A 16,880-nucleotide genomic window follows, 5' to 3' on the forward strand; every position below is an offset into this window, starting at 1 on the left:
TACATTTGAAGTGGGGCTCTGATGCCATGGCTACATCCTTTATCTTGTAGGTCCGGCTGCTGTGAATGCTTCTCGACAATCTGCGTGGTCAGCCATGGGTAGAGTTGAAATCACAGGGGCTGTGGAAGCCTAAATTTTGAGATGGTGTGGGCTCTAGTTGCTTACCCAGTCTATTTCCTTCCAACAATGGAGTAATGAGTCCTTAGAGAGCCATTGCCATGTCCTGTCTGTGAACAAATCCTAAAGTTCCTTCTCTAAAATGAGCTGTCTGAAGTACATATATTTATTTGAGTCTCCTTTGCTGCGAGAAGATCTTGATGCTTGCCTCACAAGGTTAAGAAGATTGGTATACTCCTGCTGTACATCGAATCCTCTGAAAAGCTGATGGTTTAGGGATGCATATGTTTTTGTATACGAGCTTTTAATTTAGAGAGAGAGAACATTACTTCTCAGTATAAAGAAATCAGTACCTGGAGCTTTTGTTTATTATTTAAACCTAACCACCTAGGTGTCTGCATTGTTGTTTATTATTTGCATGCCACTATTGTACAGAAGTGAAATCCTGACTGACTGAAATTGATAGCCAGACTCCCATTAATTTTCATGGAGGTAAGATTTACACATAAAGTAGTACATTAAAAAAGAACTAGCACCACACAGTTCCTGGTTAAGCTCCTAAGGGTATAATTTAGTGTAACAGATAAACTGATCTAATAGTGAGTTGCTGCCAAAAGGTTGATCTTTCCTTCCCCCTTCTAGCTGACTTTTCCAAACCACAAGTCTCTGCTTGCTTCTGCCCCTGTAAAAGCTCCAGTGATTGTGTGGCTGCAGCTGGGTGATCCAGCAGAGAAGTACTGCTTTTTTGTGTGTGCAGGGAACTTGCTGTGTAGATGCCCCAGCTGCATGGAGAGCAAATCTCTCTCTTTCAGTAGAAAGCTTACCACTAAATTGGGTTGGCTGTAATGTCAGATCATATCCTGAAGTAAAATTGGTGGTTGTGTGAGTTTTGTCTGAGCACATCATCTGTGCAATGGAAGGGAACAGTGTTCTTTGAAAATTTGTCTCTAGTTTTTAGTACTGAGCAATTTTAAAGTCATTTATTGGGGAAATTGAAGGAACTTTTTATATCATCATCACACCATACTTGCTTCCTCTAAATATTTTCAAAAAATTCTCAGAAATTCACAAACATAACTGAAGGAAGCAAGGAACATTTTGTTAAGAAGTCAATACAAGATCCCAGTTGTTTTCTTCCATATTGTATTGCAAGGATTTGTTTACTTACTTATTACTAAATAAACTAAACATTGGCATTATTCCTAGCTAGTTCAGCTTATTTAGAGGTGATTGTTCCATTGCTTTTTCCTTGGGCAGTTACCAGACACTGGAGCTGTAATGGAATCTATGACAGTCTTCACAACCGTTGCTCTTGATAACATTTGGCTTTATTAGTATGAAAAAGACAACTTCTGTTTATCATAATTTGAAGTGGAACATAAAATGACCGATAAAATTTTTCCAAGAACTGTCACATTTCAATGATTGTCTATTCTGTTAGGAATAATGTTTTCTAAAAAGTAGCCTTAAACTTTTATTAGAAAAATTATCCCTGAACAATGTTAAAGTATTATCTTGTATATATATGTGATAGCTTGTAATTAATTTTTATGGTAATTTTTTCAGATTATAAATTTGGTAAATTTACACCTATCCTGTACTTTAGGAAAGATATTCATATAAGTCTTTTCCCCCTTCTAATCCTTGTTTCCTAGCTGGCACATGTTATTGTCACTGAATTTTCAAACAAAGCTTCCAAAGCTTAGTTGTCCTTTATAGTTTAAGTGTATTTGACACTTTTGCCTTAGGCTTGTTCCCTAATACATTTGTCTACTACCTCATTTATCCACATCATTCATGTTATTTAAGATAAAAGAAAAGGTACCACACCTGTTTGTTCATCAGACATTGTATGAAAAGACTTGGGAACAATTATGAAACCGCAGGAGCCATTTTAGCTCAGGCCCTTTTTTTTTCTGAGGGAAAAGATTCACATGGGTAAAGATCAACCTGGAAAAATGGGAATAGTATGCAAGACCAGAAATCAATCAAAATTAGCTTGGGATTTAAGAAGAGTATGATGCAAAAGAGATGAGTAAGAGAAAAGAGAACTAGGAATGGACTTTAAGTGAAGAAAAGTTTTGATTCAGAGCATAGCTGAAAGGTTAGAAAAATAATAATCTTTGCATTTGGAATGTTATTTGCCTTGATGCTTGTATATGAATGACAGATACTTTGTTAGCAGTGTAAGATGAGGTTTTGGAAAGAGCTTTTAGTGCATGGGTATAAAGAAATGTTTGAAAATAAAGTGTGTTACAGAAAAAGAAGAAATGAGATTTTGTAACAGTTTGAATAAGTGGATCTAGAAACAGGTTAGAGATAAATATGATTCCCTCTTTGCTCTCTTTTGAGCCTATATGTTGGAGATTGGGAAGGATGTCAATATTTTCAGTAGTAACAGATGACAGGAGTTTGAAGGAAGAGTGGGAAAGTGAATGTGCCTGAAAACAGAAAAGTAATTGAAAGTTGACATTATAGAGTGCAGTGCTTCTTAAGGAGATGTCAGGGACAGACAGAATTGGAGAGAGATGTCTTAAGAGTGGAACGATCACTTTGCAGTTTGGGGAGATCAGATCATCTAAAGAAAAAGTGAAATGGAAGCAGCAGGCTAAGAATGGACTATTAGGCGTTTAAAGTGAAAGAGAAAAGGATGTAAGGGTTCTAGTGAAGGAGGCAGAAGAATAGTCAGAGAACTTTGAGCTGAAAAATAGTGGAAGAAAAAGAGCTTAGTAAGAGATATCAAAAGCAGAAACAACAGAATGAAAATCGAGAGGGAGAAGTGGTGTCTTGTTAATACTAGAATATTACTTGCTGCTCTTTAATGCCTGGTAAGATTTGAGTTCTGGATGCACATTCACTGTGCAGACTTCTGTGCTGAAACAGAGCATAAACTCAAACCTTTAATGGCATATCTGTGTAGTTAGAACCATAGATGCTTGCTTTGCAGGTCTCTCCGAGTTGAAGTTTTATGAGACTTCTTGTCCTAATCTGATCCTTTATTTCTGCTCTGGCCTTTACCTTTTTGCAGGTGATCTATTGATTTCCCCTGTCAGAAGTCTCTGTTGATCCATTTGGGGACTGTGACTTTTTAGAGGTTTATAACTTGTCTGCATGGGGATGGTTTTAATGAAAGTGACACAAATTTTACCACTTGCACCATGCCTCTTTCTCTGCCACTGAATCAAATTTCAGTCCTTTTCTTCAAAGCTTAATAGCACTAGTACTGTTCAAAGCATGGAAATACCAGAATTCTTTAACAGGGACAAAACAGCACATCCTTTTTTTTATCCAAACTATGGTGCTGGAATGGTTGAACGCCTTGAATTAAATAGATTAATAAACAAATAATGCTCTAAAGTAATTCTACTCAAAACATTTCAGTATGCTGAAGTTAAAAACACTGAAAACAGATTTATATCAGGAAAGCCATACATATGTGGCTGTATGAGCTGAACCTGTAATAACTTTTGTTTTAAGTCTCTGAAGTCCAATGAAAGTCCTGAGAGGAAGTTGACTGGGGCAGTATTTTCAATGAGCTGAATAATTTGCTGTATAGAGTCTTGGATTTGATTAAAAGCAGTGTAATGCTGTTATTAAACAATTCTTCCCTAATCTCTTTTTAAACTATGAACATTTTAGAGTTCTAAAACTATCTGCATGAAAATATTGCCTTGTTATTTGATGAAACAGTACAAAATTTCTTCAAAGACTTATTGAGGTTTCTGTTCCTGAAATGGCAGAGCTAAATTGCTTTGAATCCTAGATGTAACTAGAACACAAATAACTTTGATGTTAAAAAAAAAAAAATCACAAGAGATTACAGGTAAAATTAACATTGCTGGTATGAAGAGTTTTAGAGCCTTTTACCTTTTAGAATTCTAAAATTTGATGACATCAGACTAACCTAGTTTAGAAAATATTTGATGAACTTCTGACAAAGAAGATAAACTGTGATTCTAAATAAACTGCACTGGAAACATATGCTAGAACCACTTTGGGATTAACGTCTTATAATGTTACCACTTAGCTTGAGAAGAGTTACTATATCTTCAGATTCCATCCCTGTACTCTTCCTACACTGGATAAATTACCCCATACAAAAAAGAAAAGGAAAAAAAAAAAAGGATAAAGAAAAAAAAAAAGTAAAAAAAAAAAAGTAGTCACATAATCAAGTTGCATGAATTTTGCTCTTTTATACAATAAATCAGAATAATATTCACCTCAAATCTTTTAGAGTTGGAGTAATATCCAGTATTTATTGCATTTTCCTTTCCTTTATTTATATACAAAAATTAAGCAGCTTTTACAATTTTTTTTGATGTTTTGGAAAAGGAAATTCAAGGAATCTGTCCAATTCACCATTGTTATAGAGCCTTTCACGTGTGAAAGTTATGAGGAAGTTAAGAATCAACTATGAACCTGTCAAGTTATGCTACCAGACAAGTTCACTTCCCAGCTCTTCATAGAAATGAAAGCTAAATATGACACCAGGAATAATTTACCTCAAGACAATTTAAGGTATAGATTTACAGTGCATTAATATGTCTGTGGCAGGTGCACTCGTACATCATGAAGGGTATCTGACATTCCTGCACTCCTGCAGAGTAAACCTGCTTTACCAACTAATACTTTTGTGTATGGGCTTTTCCTGTGCTATTAGAAACACTCTTTGATTCTGTATTGTTTAAAGAATAGTGCTTGATCCTGCTTCATTAAAATCAGTGATTTTGTATTGTTTACTTAGAAACAAACAAAAAAAAGACACATTTAAAGTTGAGGATTTTACCTTTTAAAATAGTCCTATTTTCTCTATTCCAATTCTAAGATGGGTTGTTGCATCTATCCTTTATACTCTTTTGCTTTCTCTCCATATTTCTGTACCTTAAAGGTCCCATCACCTCCCTGTTTTCTTCCTGAAAAAGAGATTGGAAAGAGAGAGGAAGAGACTAGTTTTGGTTCCAGAAAACTTAAATCTTTCATTGCCTCTTTTCTTATTTAAAGTTCTAAATAATTCTGCTCTTGATGAGCAGCTGATTACGTTCTTTCCAGAAACCTTATTGTGCATTATACTGCCCTCCATCATCAGAAGTTAAGTCTTGACATTTATAATGATGGCAGTTACTAATCTTCTCAACAATACTTCTCAAGAAGTCAGGAAAAAGAAGGGAACTTTAAGTTGCTGTAACTTTAAAACAATTCCAATTTTTTCTCCAAAAGTCTATGTTAATTTTATGTATATGAAATTTCAAGAAGATTGATAATAGGTAGTGATTTTGGATATTTGTTTTTAACCTTATTTTATGGAAGAAGTCAGAGAGGAATAAGATCTACTTTTTGAATGGTAAGGTTGGTTAGTCAGGACAGGACAGAGGTTTTTCCCTATATTATCAACAGATAATGGTTAACTCATATTTTATTGATGTGTGTGTGTGTGGTAGTGATTCTTTCACAACGTGTTCATGTATTATGGGTTAGAGTTTGGTTCAGTGTAGCTTTCAGAAGAACTTTATGTACCACCATTTCTTAAAATGAATGATTATGATTTATTTTTATTTAGTAAGCATTTTACTAAGAGGTGGAAATACAATTTTTTATTTTAAAAGACTTTCTTAAAAATCAATACTATTTTAAAATTCTGAACATGTATAAAACATGTTGTTAGTAAGATGAGGCTTTAGAATGTGGATTTTATTAGCTGAATGAATGCCATGAAAATGGAACTTGATTTTCTGATGGTCTTGATAAATGCAAGTAATATCAGATAGTTACCCCTCAGGTGAGGGCTTTATGCTACACTAATACATGTGTACAAAGTGGACCATTTAAAATACTGTTCTTTTGCGTAACTTAACACTAGTGACACGGCTTTTAGTAATGTTCTTTGGTACATTATTTTTCACTACAGAACAAAGGCCTGAATTTCTGCCCAAGTCTTTTGACATTGCTGCTGTTCTCTACAGCACTTGTCTTGTGGCTGTGAGTAAGAGGGCTCTGCAACCGTTGTTGATACCTGCAGGAAGGAGTTCTGCTCCTGTCAGTGGATTTATCAGGAATTACAGATGGAGTAGAAATTACTCTGAAGTGATTATACCATTTGTGCTATCACATACTGATTTTACAGTAAAACTAGGCCACAAAACTGGAGATGAGAGCACAATTAGTTTTACTGAGCACTATTAAAAACAGCATTATCAAATCTTTTGGGATGTTTCTGTCATCATGTACTGGCCTATCTCAAGGAAATAAAGCCCCACTTGCTCTCTTGACAGCACATAATAAATTGACTGATGTAGTTCAGTTGAGGAGTTAAAAATGCATCGAAAATAATGGGGCATAACATTCTAGGGTTAACATTTATTCATAGATGATGCAATTAAATAAAACAGGCATTAACTTCAAGGTCAGTCAGTAAAGTAATAAAAGTGAATATTTTAATTGAATTGTAATTGCTTCCCATTGATACATGCAAGTTAAGTAAAATAAATGTCAGTGCTGCAAATTATAGTTCCCTTCCTAATTAATTTCTTAATTCTACATACAGTCATCCAGGCCTTGGACCTTGTTGTTGGTTTATCCACCCATCCAGCTTTCTTCACATCTAGTTTCATGGAGGAAAAATCTGGAGGATGTGGTTAAATGGAATGTATTAAGAATTTACGATACATTGTTCTTCTTTTTAGTCTGTCATCTTAAGAATCTGAATCAATCTACTCCTTTGTTTAAAGAAAAACATACCAAATAGAAGTATAGATTTATATTACTGTTTTGTAAGTATGGTTATAGATACTTTGTTATGCTGATCGTAGTAGTAGACGTACAGCTTAATCTATACACGCATACCATTAGAGATTTGGGATGTGGATTACTCGTTCTGCAAATTACAGGTTACATTGATTCTTGATCCCTTTAGTAGACGGTCTGTATTCACGTGCAATACAAACCTGTTGGAAACTAAAGGAAATAATATTTTTCAAAAGAAAGACAAGCTAGCCAAAAATAGAATTCTACTGAGAAACAGAAACGGTACATTGCACTTTCACAGATTTTCATGTAGATGTGGGATATTACTAAAGAGTTTACCCATAGTGTATATATAGGCAATTTATTTGTATTTTGTATACTATTTGTATAATAGTTTCTTTTAAATTATTGTTTTGTGTTCATTAGGGATCAGTACAGTAGGTGTATCCTTCTTAGTATCAGAGAGAAGTTGTGAAAGAAAGAATATGTTAGTGTGTCTGGTTCTGACAACTTTTTCCCTTCTCACATGTTTGTAATGTATCCCTTGGTTTAAATTTAAAGGAAACCAATTTGTTTTTCTCAAGGAGAGGGTTTGCTTTTCTTAGAAAAGTAATTATGTTAATGAAGAATGTTAATGTAAATGTGTGAAGTGAGTACTGTAATATGGTACTCATTATTATTAATTTATTTTAAGATAAAATGCTTCTTTAGCCTGATACCTATCCCATTAAAATCAAGGACATAATGCTAAGCTGGTGTAAATTGGAAGACATCACTGGAATCATTGGAACTATTGAAATGAAATGAAGATATTTCAAAATTATTTCCACAAGCATAAATTATCATTATCTTATATCTAGCAATACACATTTTTAGTCTGTTAATAAAGAACAATAAACCAATACCAAAAAAAGAATAGAGGGAGGAAAAGAACTCAGTTCTCTTTCACTTTAATTATTAAACAGCTTTTAAAGTGTTCCCTTAGATAGGGAATTTTGAATGTGCTTTAATGAAATATTCGAAAACTTTATTCATGTTTTGAGATCTCATTCATTCTAACTTGTTTTAGTTTCACAGGAATTTAAATATACCAAGACCATCATTGTAAAAATTAAAAGTTATATCAGCTATTTGAACTCAGAAACTACTTTATATAATAGTATACCATACATTTATATAACACCTTTCATCATCAATGATCTAAAGTGCTTTTGCAAGGTACAAACTTCAGAAATTGCTTTCTAAATGGAGTCATTCTGGTGGCAGCTCTTTAATGATACCCATTATTGTATAAAGCAGTAGAGTAGGAAAAAATAGACAAGTATTGTGATCAGTACAAAAAAATCCCAAACCACAATAATTAATAGTAAAAAATGTGATCACTGAAAATTTTCCAGTGTTCCTTCACTTTCAGAAGTCATCATTCTGTTTTTTCTTATTTACTTCATATGTTAAGACCTTTTGACCACTTAGTCTCAAATCCAACTAGGGTATTTATTTGGTTGAAGAAGATGTCAGCTCTTGAAACAGTTGTTCCTGGATGTTTTTTATCCCAGTACTGATTTCTGCCAATTATTTGATTTATTCCTGAGAAGTGACCATTTATCAGCCATGAGTTGGCAAAACTCGTAAAGTCAAAAAGCTGAAACAGGAACACAGAGGGGCAAGTTAAAGGAATTATCAAATGTTAACAGGGCTTACTTTTTTACCAAGAATAATAAATCAAAATGTAGATGACATACAGAATATTTTGTGATGGATCAAAAGGTACAACATTCAAGACATTCTGTAGGTCTGGGTTTTCTTTATATCTCCATCCTTTTTAATTCTTACCTTTTTTTCTGTGAGTCACACACACACAGAATGTGATCTAGCAAAAAAGTTTTTATTATGGAAGACAGTCTGTGTCCCTTCCAGTAATTTGCAGGAACTATTAAAAAATTAACTTGAATTTTAATTTAATAGATATCTACAAAGGTAACATCTGACTCAAAGAGGTAATTTCTGTGTAGTATTTTTATTACCATGGACCTTCACTGGTTAGTGAAATTTCTAAGAAAGGAAAACAACAGCTTTTCCAGTTCACACACAGTGAAAATGTAATTGGCCTTATTTTTCCACAAATGTGGAAACCAGTTACCCAGAGGGGATAAGAGGAAATTCTCACTAAGTGTATTTTCTTTAGAATAGAAATTATTTTAGATACAGTGGGACTAATTTCTAAAGGAGACAAGCTATATTAAAAAAAAAAAAAAAAAAAAAGCCTTTCTGGATGTCATAACAGTACTTTATAAAAAGCATTTTTTTTTTTTTTTTTTTTTTCCAGGTTTAGATCCAGATAAGCATCTAGGAAAAACTCTGGATCAAATGGAGCCTTATCTTTTGGAAGTGAGTATTACTTAAAGGATACTCATACAGGTCAAGTTGCAATTAAAAAGTAACATACGCAGAAATTAAGTAAAATTAACTTAATCAAAAATTACTTAGTTACTTTCAGAAATTGGGTGCTAACCCAAGGCTTATCTTTGTACATAAAATATAAGCCTCTGATATACACTTTCAATATGAAAAACATTCTTTCTGGAGGTAGTTCACAAATGGTACCAACATCTTTAAAACAAACTGAAAGCAAGAAACCTCAATATTAAGGGAACACTAGCTTGTATGTCAATATGATAAAGGTAAATAATTGCATGCAAGTCAGAGACTTTCACAGCAAGGAATGGTAGTGGCAAAATCATAGGTGCTACAAAACGTCCCCACAGATATCCCCATCTGAAGGTTTCCTACCATTTTTTACACAGTCAGACTGCATACAGTAGGGCCTTTCAAAAACGGAATAAGAGCTTTATTCCAGAGAATGTACGTAATTCTGTGCAAAGGGTTATGTAGTCCTCAAAGCAGGAAAATGCTTGAAGGCAGAGCTAATAGATCTATTTAAAGAAAAATTATTTAACTAGGGGGAAAAAAAAAGACCCAATTTTGTACATGAGTCTTCTTTGGTTTGACGTAGAAGCATCAAACATCAAGCTAAGTACAGTTTAAGAATAACAGCTCTGAAAGTGTGTTTACATATATTGTCTGTGACAAAGCCAATTTACCACAGTTCCTTGTCCTTGAGCCTGTTAAAAACCCACAATTATTTGCGTGTTTGGCTGTTAAGAGAGTCTTGCTGTAACTTTTATCAGTGTAAGCTGTCTAAATTTACACAAAACGATGTCCTAAAAATACTTTTTGTCGTTAATCTGGGTAGTTACTGTTCAGCCTGGCTTTGTAAGCAGTTTTTATGGAACAATTAAGGGCATGGCAAACTTGCAGAAGAGAAAGAAAAAGTAAACAGAATGTGTTAGGAACTTTAAAAATCTCTTTTGCTGCTGAAAGATGGAGAAGTTAAATAGGAATTATATCTTGAGTTTAACTTCATTTTGGTAGTCATTTACATGTCTGGAGAGAAGAGGATAGATAATTGGTACTTGGCAAAGCTGAAGAGGAAGAAAGAAAGTCCATAACATTCAAATAGTCTTACTTGAACAGATTGTTGTTGGCCTGTTCTTAGCATGGTTTGTTGCTTCTGCTTCAGAGCTGGAGAATCTGCCCAGAAACCTTCCCCCCACATAAACTAGTTGATGTAAAAATCCACTTAATTATCTCTTTTTGTAAGTCTTGCTTCCTTATGTCTTTAGATCATCTCAACTACAGGAATGATTCAAGAATACCAGGGGGGGGGAAGGAGAGGCATTTTTTTCTGCTCCAGAGAAAGGGAAGGAAGGGAAGTAGGGAAATAAATATCCTCCTAAATACTTGTAGTACAGGTAAAAAAGCAGTGGCAGAGATATGCAGTAGGAATACACAAAAATAAGTATACATTAATTATAGATAAAATATTTGTTCATATTATGTCATTAGCAGATGTTTCATTTCGTGGGGTGATAGTAAAGGTAGACTTAAACCAGTAAATAGTTGCTAAATCTAGGGATATCAGTAAGATCCAAAAGTAATTAGAAGAGGAAGTGGATTTATCCTTTCTGAAAAGTATAGATTGGATTTCTACAGGAAAAGGAAGGAAGAGGGAATGGGATCACCACTTCAAGCATCAGTGAGCTTTTGCATTAGGTAATACAATCTAATTGAACACTGAGCTAACTTTGAATTGGAAGTTGTATTAACATGGCTATTTGCCTCAGCTCATGCTGAGAACCAGAGTCTGCAAGTTTCAGTTTAGCACTTGTGAACATGTTTAGACTGCTTCCAGGAGCTTGACTGCTAAGTTGGCATTGCACTGCATGAACATGCCGGACGGGAGTCTTTGTTGCACTCCACGTTTGTGTCGTAGGTCTGCTCTGACACTGGCATGCTGTATAGTGCAAGAGAGTAACATTCCTGTGGAAAAGCAGTTTTACTGACGTGTGAAGTCACGTTCTCTGTGTACTGTAGAAATGGCTACTGATTGATAAATTCCCAGAAAGGATGTTTGGAAGATCTTTGGAGTCACAAGTAAATAATACATAGTTTAAGAGTATGAGAAACATTTAAGTGCTCCTCCCCCCATTTGTTGCTGCACATCACTTAAGCAATGTTTCTGTTTGTCAGAGCTGTTTCTTTGGACTCTTAGTAACTAACAGCTAAGGAAGGATAAAACTTTGTAATCATGACACAATGAAAAGTTTACTGTGGAACAGATTTAACAGAAGCATCAACTTTACTTTAATATCAATTCCATGCTGGTCAGTCACATTTGGATGAATTAATATTTATGTGGGACTAGTTAAATAAGCCAAAAGGAGGAAAGTACGGCCCCTGCGTTTGCAGAAAGCTGTTATCAAAATTCTGGTTGAAACTTTAGTGGGGCTGCAGATGGGTAGCTACTCACCTCCGTTGAATCAGTAGTCTTGACTTTCTTTAAAACTGTAGAAGCAAGTATTGCAATTTTAGTTATGTTAATAGGGTGTAATTAAAATAAGGCTTAAGAAGTATTCTTCTCCATTTGATTTCACTGTCATTCATTTTAAAAAGAAAATAATAAACTAAGAAATCCAAAAGTACCTAGTATTTTGGGGAAATAAATGTATTCTTCCTGATGTTTAATGGCTCAAGTGAAGTGATTCTTTCTTACTTGGTTTCACTGAGATTCTTACTGTCATGGTTTAATACTTCTCGAACCCCATGTTTGCAGGTTTTACCTTTTATTGAGACAACAATAAACAGAGCAATGACTGCATAGCTTAAGGTGTAGAACTAGTAGGGCATTCTGACCCTACTTGGAGCTGCTTGTCAGGCCATTGTAGGGGAGACTGCACAACTGAATATTTGTTCCTGTAGCTGTTTTTTGTGCATATGCATGCTATGAAAGTCAAAGTCAGTACAAATAAATTGTTTTTACTGGATACTTAGTTGGCTTTAAGGCCTCATAAAACCAAATCATTAACTATAAACTGAAGAGAAATGCTTAGGTTTATGATGTGAAAAATACTCTTTTGCAAATCAATGAAGTCTTCAGCATCAAAAGATCTGGTAGACAGAATGTGAGAGCAAGGAGTTCACAGCTTTCAGTAAGGAGGAGAGATAAAATTTAATATTCTGACCATACCAAAGCAAACACCATAATAAATTAATTTTTAACATTGCACATCCCCCAAACTACCACAGCTTTATATACTCTTGTATCTTTGATTTGTCTTGTATTGTCTAACCAGTAATTTCAAATTTCATAACAAATTCCTTGGAATTTGTTGTTCTTGTTGTTTTTTTGCTAATTTATGCTTTTTCCTATTCTTTTGGGATTCTCTTTTGGGTTCTCTATTGACATCTAATGTAACTTTACATAGTTGTTTATTCAGCTAGGTGCAGGGTTTTTCATTACAGTATTTTCCCAAGTGTGGTGTACAAGTTTGTGAGAATTTTTGCAGTTCTGTTTAAAATGAATTAAATAGTGTTCTACGTGTTCTTCAGTTTTGTTGAAAACCAGTTTGTATCTTCATAAGTTCAGTGCCCAGAAAAATGCCAATGTTGAATATAAGAGGGTCTCTGATATTGAACCACAACATGTATGACATGTTGAGTCATTTGAGATTGGTGGGGAATATCCTGCTTTACATTTTAGCATGTATTCACAAAGTTCAACTTCTCTGATACTACAGATTAGGAATTAGGACTTTATTTACTTACTTCTTTTTATACTAAAACTTTACCTTAAGGGACAGGCAATAAAATCAAAATCAACTTGTATTACTGTAATGTGTCTATTATAATTTGTCTTTTGGACATACAAGAAATAAGCATGAAGTAATCATTTTCTTTTTAGAAAAAATCTTTTGTCTAGGCATTATAAGAGCCATGTCGATGTTAATTGCGAAAAAATAAACAACAAACAGACAAACCCACAACCCAGCCCTGATTTCATCCACTGAATTATTTAACTTTGGAAAAATATATTGTCACATAAATTTTCAGTCTTCTGATTTACTTTAGTTTATGTGTACAATAGAAATTATAATAATTACTGACATAAAGGTGAGGTGTTTTTGCTGCTGTAGCAGCAGAAAAACAGAGGAATATTGAGTGGGAAAAACTTTGATTGAATTTTGCAATTTTTTTTCTGGCTTTACATACAGAAGGTAGAACTTATGAGTACAACGATGATCTGCAACCCATACTTTTATCAGGGGTGAATTTTCCTGGCTCAGGACATTGGCATTGTGGCAAGGAAAGTTCTTGAATTATTGGTTTTTTTAATAAATGACAGGTCTTTGATTAATTATTGATTAATGGTTGCTACATAATTACTAAATTATTAAATTGCTCTCATGTGCCACTGTTTCCTATATATCAGGAGCCCTAGCTTTTTACACTAAAGAATTTGTTGGCAACTTGCCATATCGCAGGGGCTGCTCACACTCTCGTTATAATTTATATAATAGAATGGTAAATGCATATTATGGTTATATTTGTCTCTACTTCTGTCTCTGCTAATAGACAATAAGAAAATGTTTAGTCATTCGTATGTTTGCCTTAGAAGTTGATGAGTACTTCTTGATGTAAAAAGCGTTTCTGTAATTATAGAGAATTTACTAAGCGTTACAATTTCTGTCTGGGAACAAAATCTTCACTTGAAATAGGAAGCACTTGAATTCATATCTTTTATCTTTGATTACTAAACTTAAATGAGAAAGTCAGCTTTAATCCTTGTGTTTCATTCCCAAGGTAGGACGAGACTGTTCTTTGGGTAATGTTTGGACTGATCGTTTACATACCTTGTGTCTCATTGTGTATTTGAGTTAAGATTAATTTTGTGTAGTCTAGAAGTTGTTTTCATCATATATTTATTTTGGATTTTGAATTGGACTTGCATTTTTAGTTAAGTGTAATTGTAAATTTGCTGTTTTCTGGCTCATCTGAACTAGAAGGCAGATTTAGCAATCAGAAAGTTTAGGTTAGAGTCTAAGCTGTCGTATTGTTATGAATGTAACATCCAACTTGCAAAACAAAATAAGTGGTCTTCAAAAAATGTTAATATTCTAAATGACTAAAAGGCAAATTTCTGATATCATTGATGACATTTTAAAAATATTGCTGACTGTGTTAAATGAACATTAAGAATCTGTTCTATGAGCTGCTGAATATCCTCAGTTCTTGTTGACATTAGTGGGAACTGAAAATCCTTTAGCACCTTGTATAATTGGTGTCAAAATGATCTTGAAGCTAGTGACATTGAAAATGAGGATTTCCCACAACAAAGATAGGAAATAGTCTCACATCTTTTGAGTATTCAATGTTAATTGCCAATAATTATTCTAGGCACTGATGTTTACAAAGCAGAGCTACCAATTTTGAAAGTGACTTGTAAACAGTCACTCCCTGTATTCACTGTGGAAAGGTTACAGCTAGAAAGATCTTTTCTGGTTTTCTCCCTTTCATTTTTTTAATAGTTTTGTTTAGGGTTTTTTGCAGTGGAAGCTACAACAAGAGGAACAATAAAAGGTTTTGACTAACTGTTTTGTAGGTTGTCCATTCTTGTTGCATCAACACTAATTATTCTTGATGTATTTGTCCTATAGAAACCTTGTTGCCATTGTTGACAGATGGAGTTCTCTTTTATGTCAGGAGTGTAATTTTTTAATGAGCACTTGATTAAAGGTTTTCTTCTGCTCCTTTCCTTTAAAAGAAAATGTGAAAGGAAAAATGAAAAATACCTCTCATAACAAGACATTGAAAAATGATTTAATATATGTTCCAAAAGAGATTTAGATTTTATACCACCAGACAAAGTCACATAAAGCATTACCAAGGTATTGTTTTCTCAGAGCATTTATACTTTTCTCCAAAATAAAGGCTGAAGAGGATTCAGGCCTTTTGTTTAACTAACTGAATTTTAATTTTAAAATGTGGTCTTCGATTTTATGAAAACATTCAAGTTCCACATATTTAATTTTATTCTTTCACACCTAATTTTGAATTTTTATTTTTTTTTTAGCAAAGATGATGGCTGAAGTTGTAAACATTCTTTGAAGTTTTAAAATAAAAAACTTTGAAAGAGAACTGTAAAGTGACACAAACTATACATTCAGCTTCAACAATAAAAATACAGTATCATTTGAATATATCAAATAGATTTGCTACACAAATATTCTGGGAAACATAGAAAAAATTGAAGCTACATTGTATAAATAACCCAGTCTCATGCTTGCCTAACAACAGACAAACAACAGATTTGGAATTATATTCTAGCCCCCAGACAGATTTTTTTCTAACCATCTCCTACATGTTGTGGAGAACTGCATTGCTACTTTGACTGCAGAAGCAACATGGGTGGGCATCTGTTCCTCTAAGGAAAAGCATAAGGGGGTTAAATAAATATTCCCAATAGTAACATTGGTGTTTGCAATGGTGTTGGGGACTGCAGTTCAGTTTCTCGTGAACTACTTGAAGCAGGATGTTAATGCTTGCTTAATGTGAAAAAACCTGGACAGGACTTGGCTTGAAGGAGATAGTGTTGGGATGCTTTAGAAAGTGATATAATCTGCTGATGAGGAGATGCATTTCTCCTAGAGAGAAAAGGAAGGTGTCCCCAAGCTCAGGCATGGTACAGGTGCTTGATTACTACCTATCAGTACAGTAGGTTAATACAGAATTACAGTGAACTATTCAGCAGTTGTGCGCTCCTTACTTCAGCAAAAGAACTTTGGTTCCTGCTCCACAGCTGCTCATTTATAAAGCAGGGAATAATTAATGTAGTCATGTCTCTTACTTTGAATGTATTGGTTCATGTAGTTATGTGTTTTAGTGGGATACCCAGGCCTTCAGGAATATTCATAAATGTATATGTTGATTTAGAAAGTATATTCAGTACAGTTTATGAAGGAAACAGCATGTTGCTACCTCTTTAGATCTTGCTTTACCTTTTTGGTTTTGACTTAGAAAACTCTTGTTGGTTCTATTTGTTAGAATAATTTGAAAGAAGGGATACTTACCAAAATATAGAATGCAGTTCTTGAATCTGTTGCCAAAAATGGTGTTTATTATATACTTCTATATGAAGTGCTACTTCTTGTGTTGATTTACAGTACAAGGTTCTCACGGAAGTGAACCATCTATGCTAAGGAAGGATAGACAAATACGAGAGTCTGAACAACCTTTCATGGCCACTGAGGAAGAAGGACTAGGAATTCATTCATTTATCTGAATGTTACAGTGCCAATTCTACTTAAAGTACAACATATTGGTAATTTTTAGATCATCGTAATAAGCATACGAAGAAATCAAGAACCCTCTATGATATTTGCATTTTTTCAGCCTTTTAATGGGTAATCTTTTAGAAAGTGCACACTGAAATTTTCAGCAAAGTATATTTAATAGACTGCTTTAATGTAATACTTATGTATTTTAATTTCCGTTTTGTGTTAGCTTTCTCAGAAATATGGAGTCCATGTTTGCGGAGAAGGTGGAGAATATGAAACATTCACTCTGGACTGCCCTCTATTTAAGAAGAAAATAGTTGTGTAAGGAACAGTTTCTTCCATTTCTTT

At 34.0% G+C, this 16,880-nt stretch overlaps 1 protein-coding gene across 2 annotated transcripts in view; it reads left to right on the top strand.

Annotated features, from left to right (window-relative positions):
- DPH6 (diphthamine biosynthesis 6) overlaps positions 1-16,880 on the top strand; it is a 217,233-nt gene that overhangs the window by 57,344 nt on the left and 143,009 nt on the right. For both annotated transcript variants that reach the window (XM_072865524.1, XM_072865525.1), the window contains exons 6-7: positions 9,185-9,246; positions 16,759-16,853. In XM_072865524.1, coding sequence (XP_072721625.1) covers positions 9,185-9,246; positions 16,759-16,853 — 157 coding nt within the window. The remainder of the gene's footprint in view (positions 1-9,184; positions 9,247-16,758; positions 16,854-16,880) is intronic.

The sequence above is a fragment of the Ciconia boyciana genome, chromosome 6 (genome assembly GCF_034638445.1).
Source record: "Ciconia boyciana chromosome 6, ASM3463844v1, whole genome shotgun sequence".
In the NCBI taxonomy this organism is placed as follows: Eukaryota; Metazoa; Chordata; class Aves; order Ciconiiformes; family Ciconiidae; genus Ciconia; species Ciconia boyciana.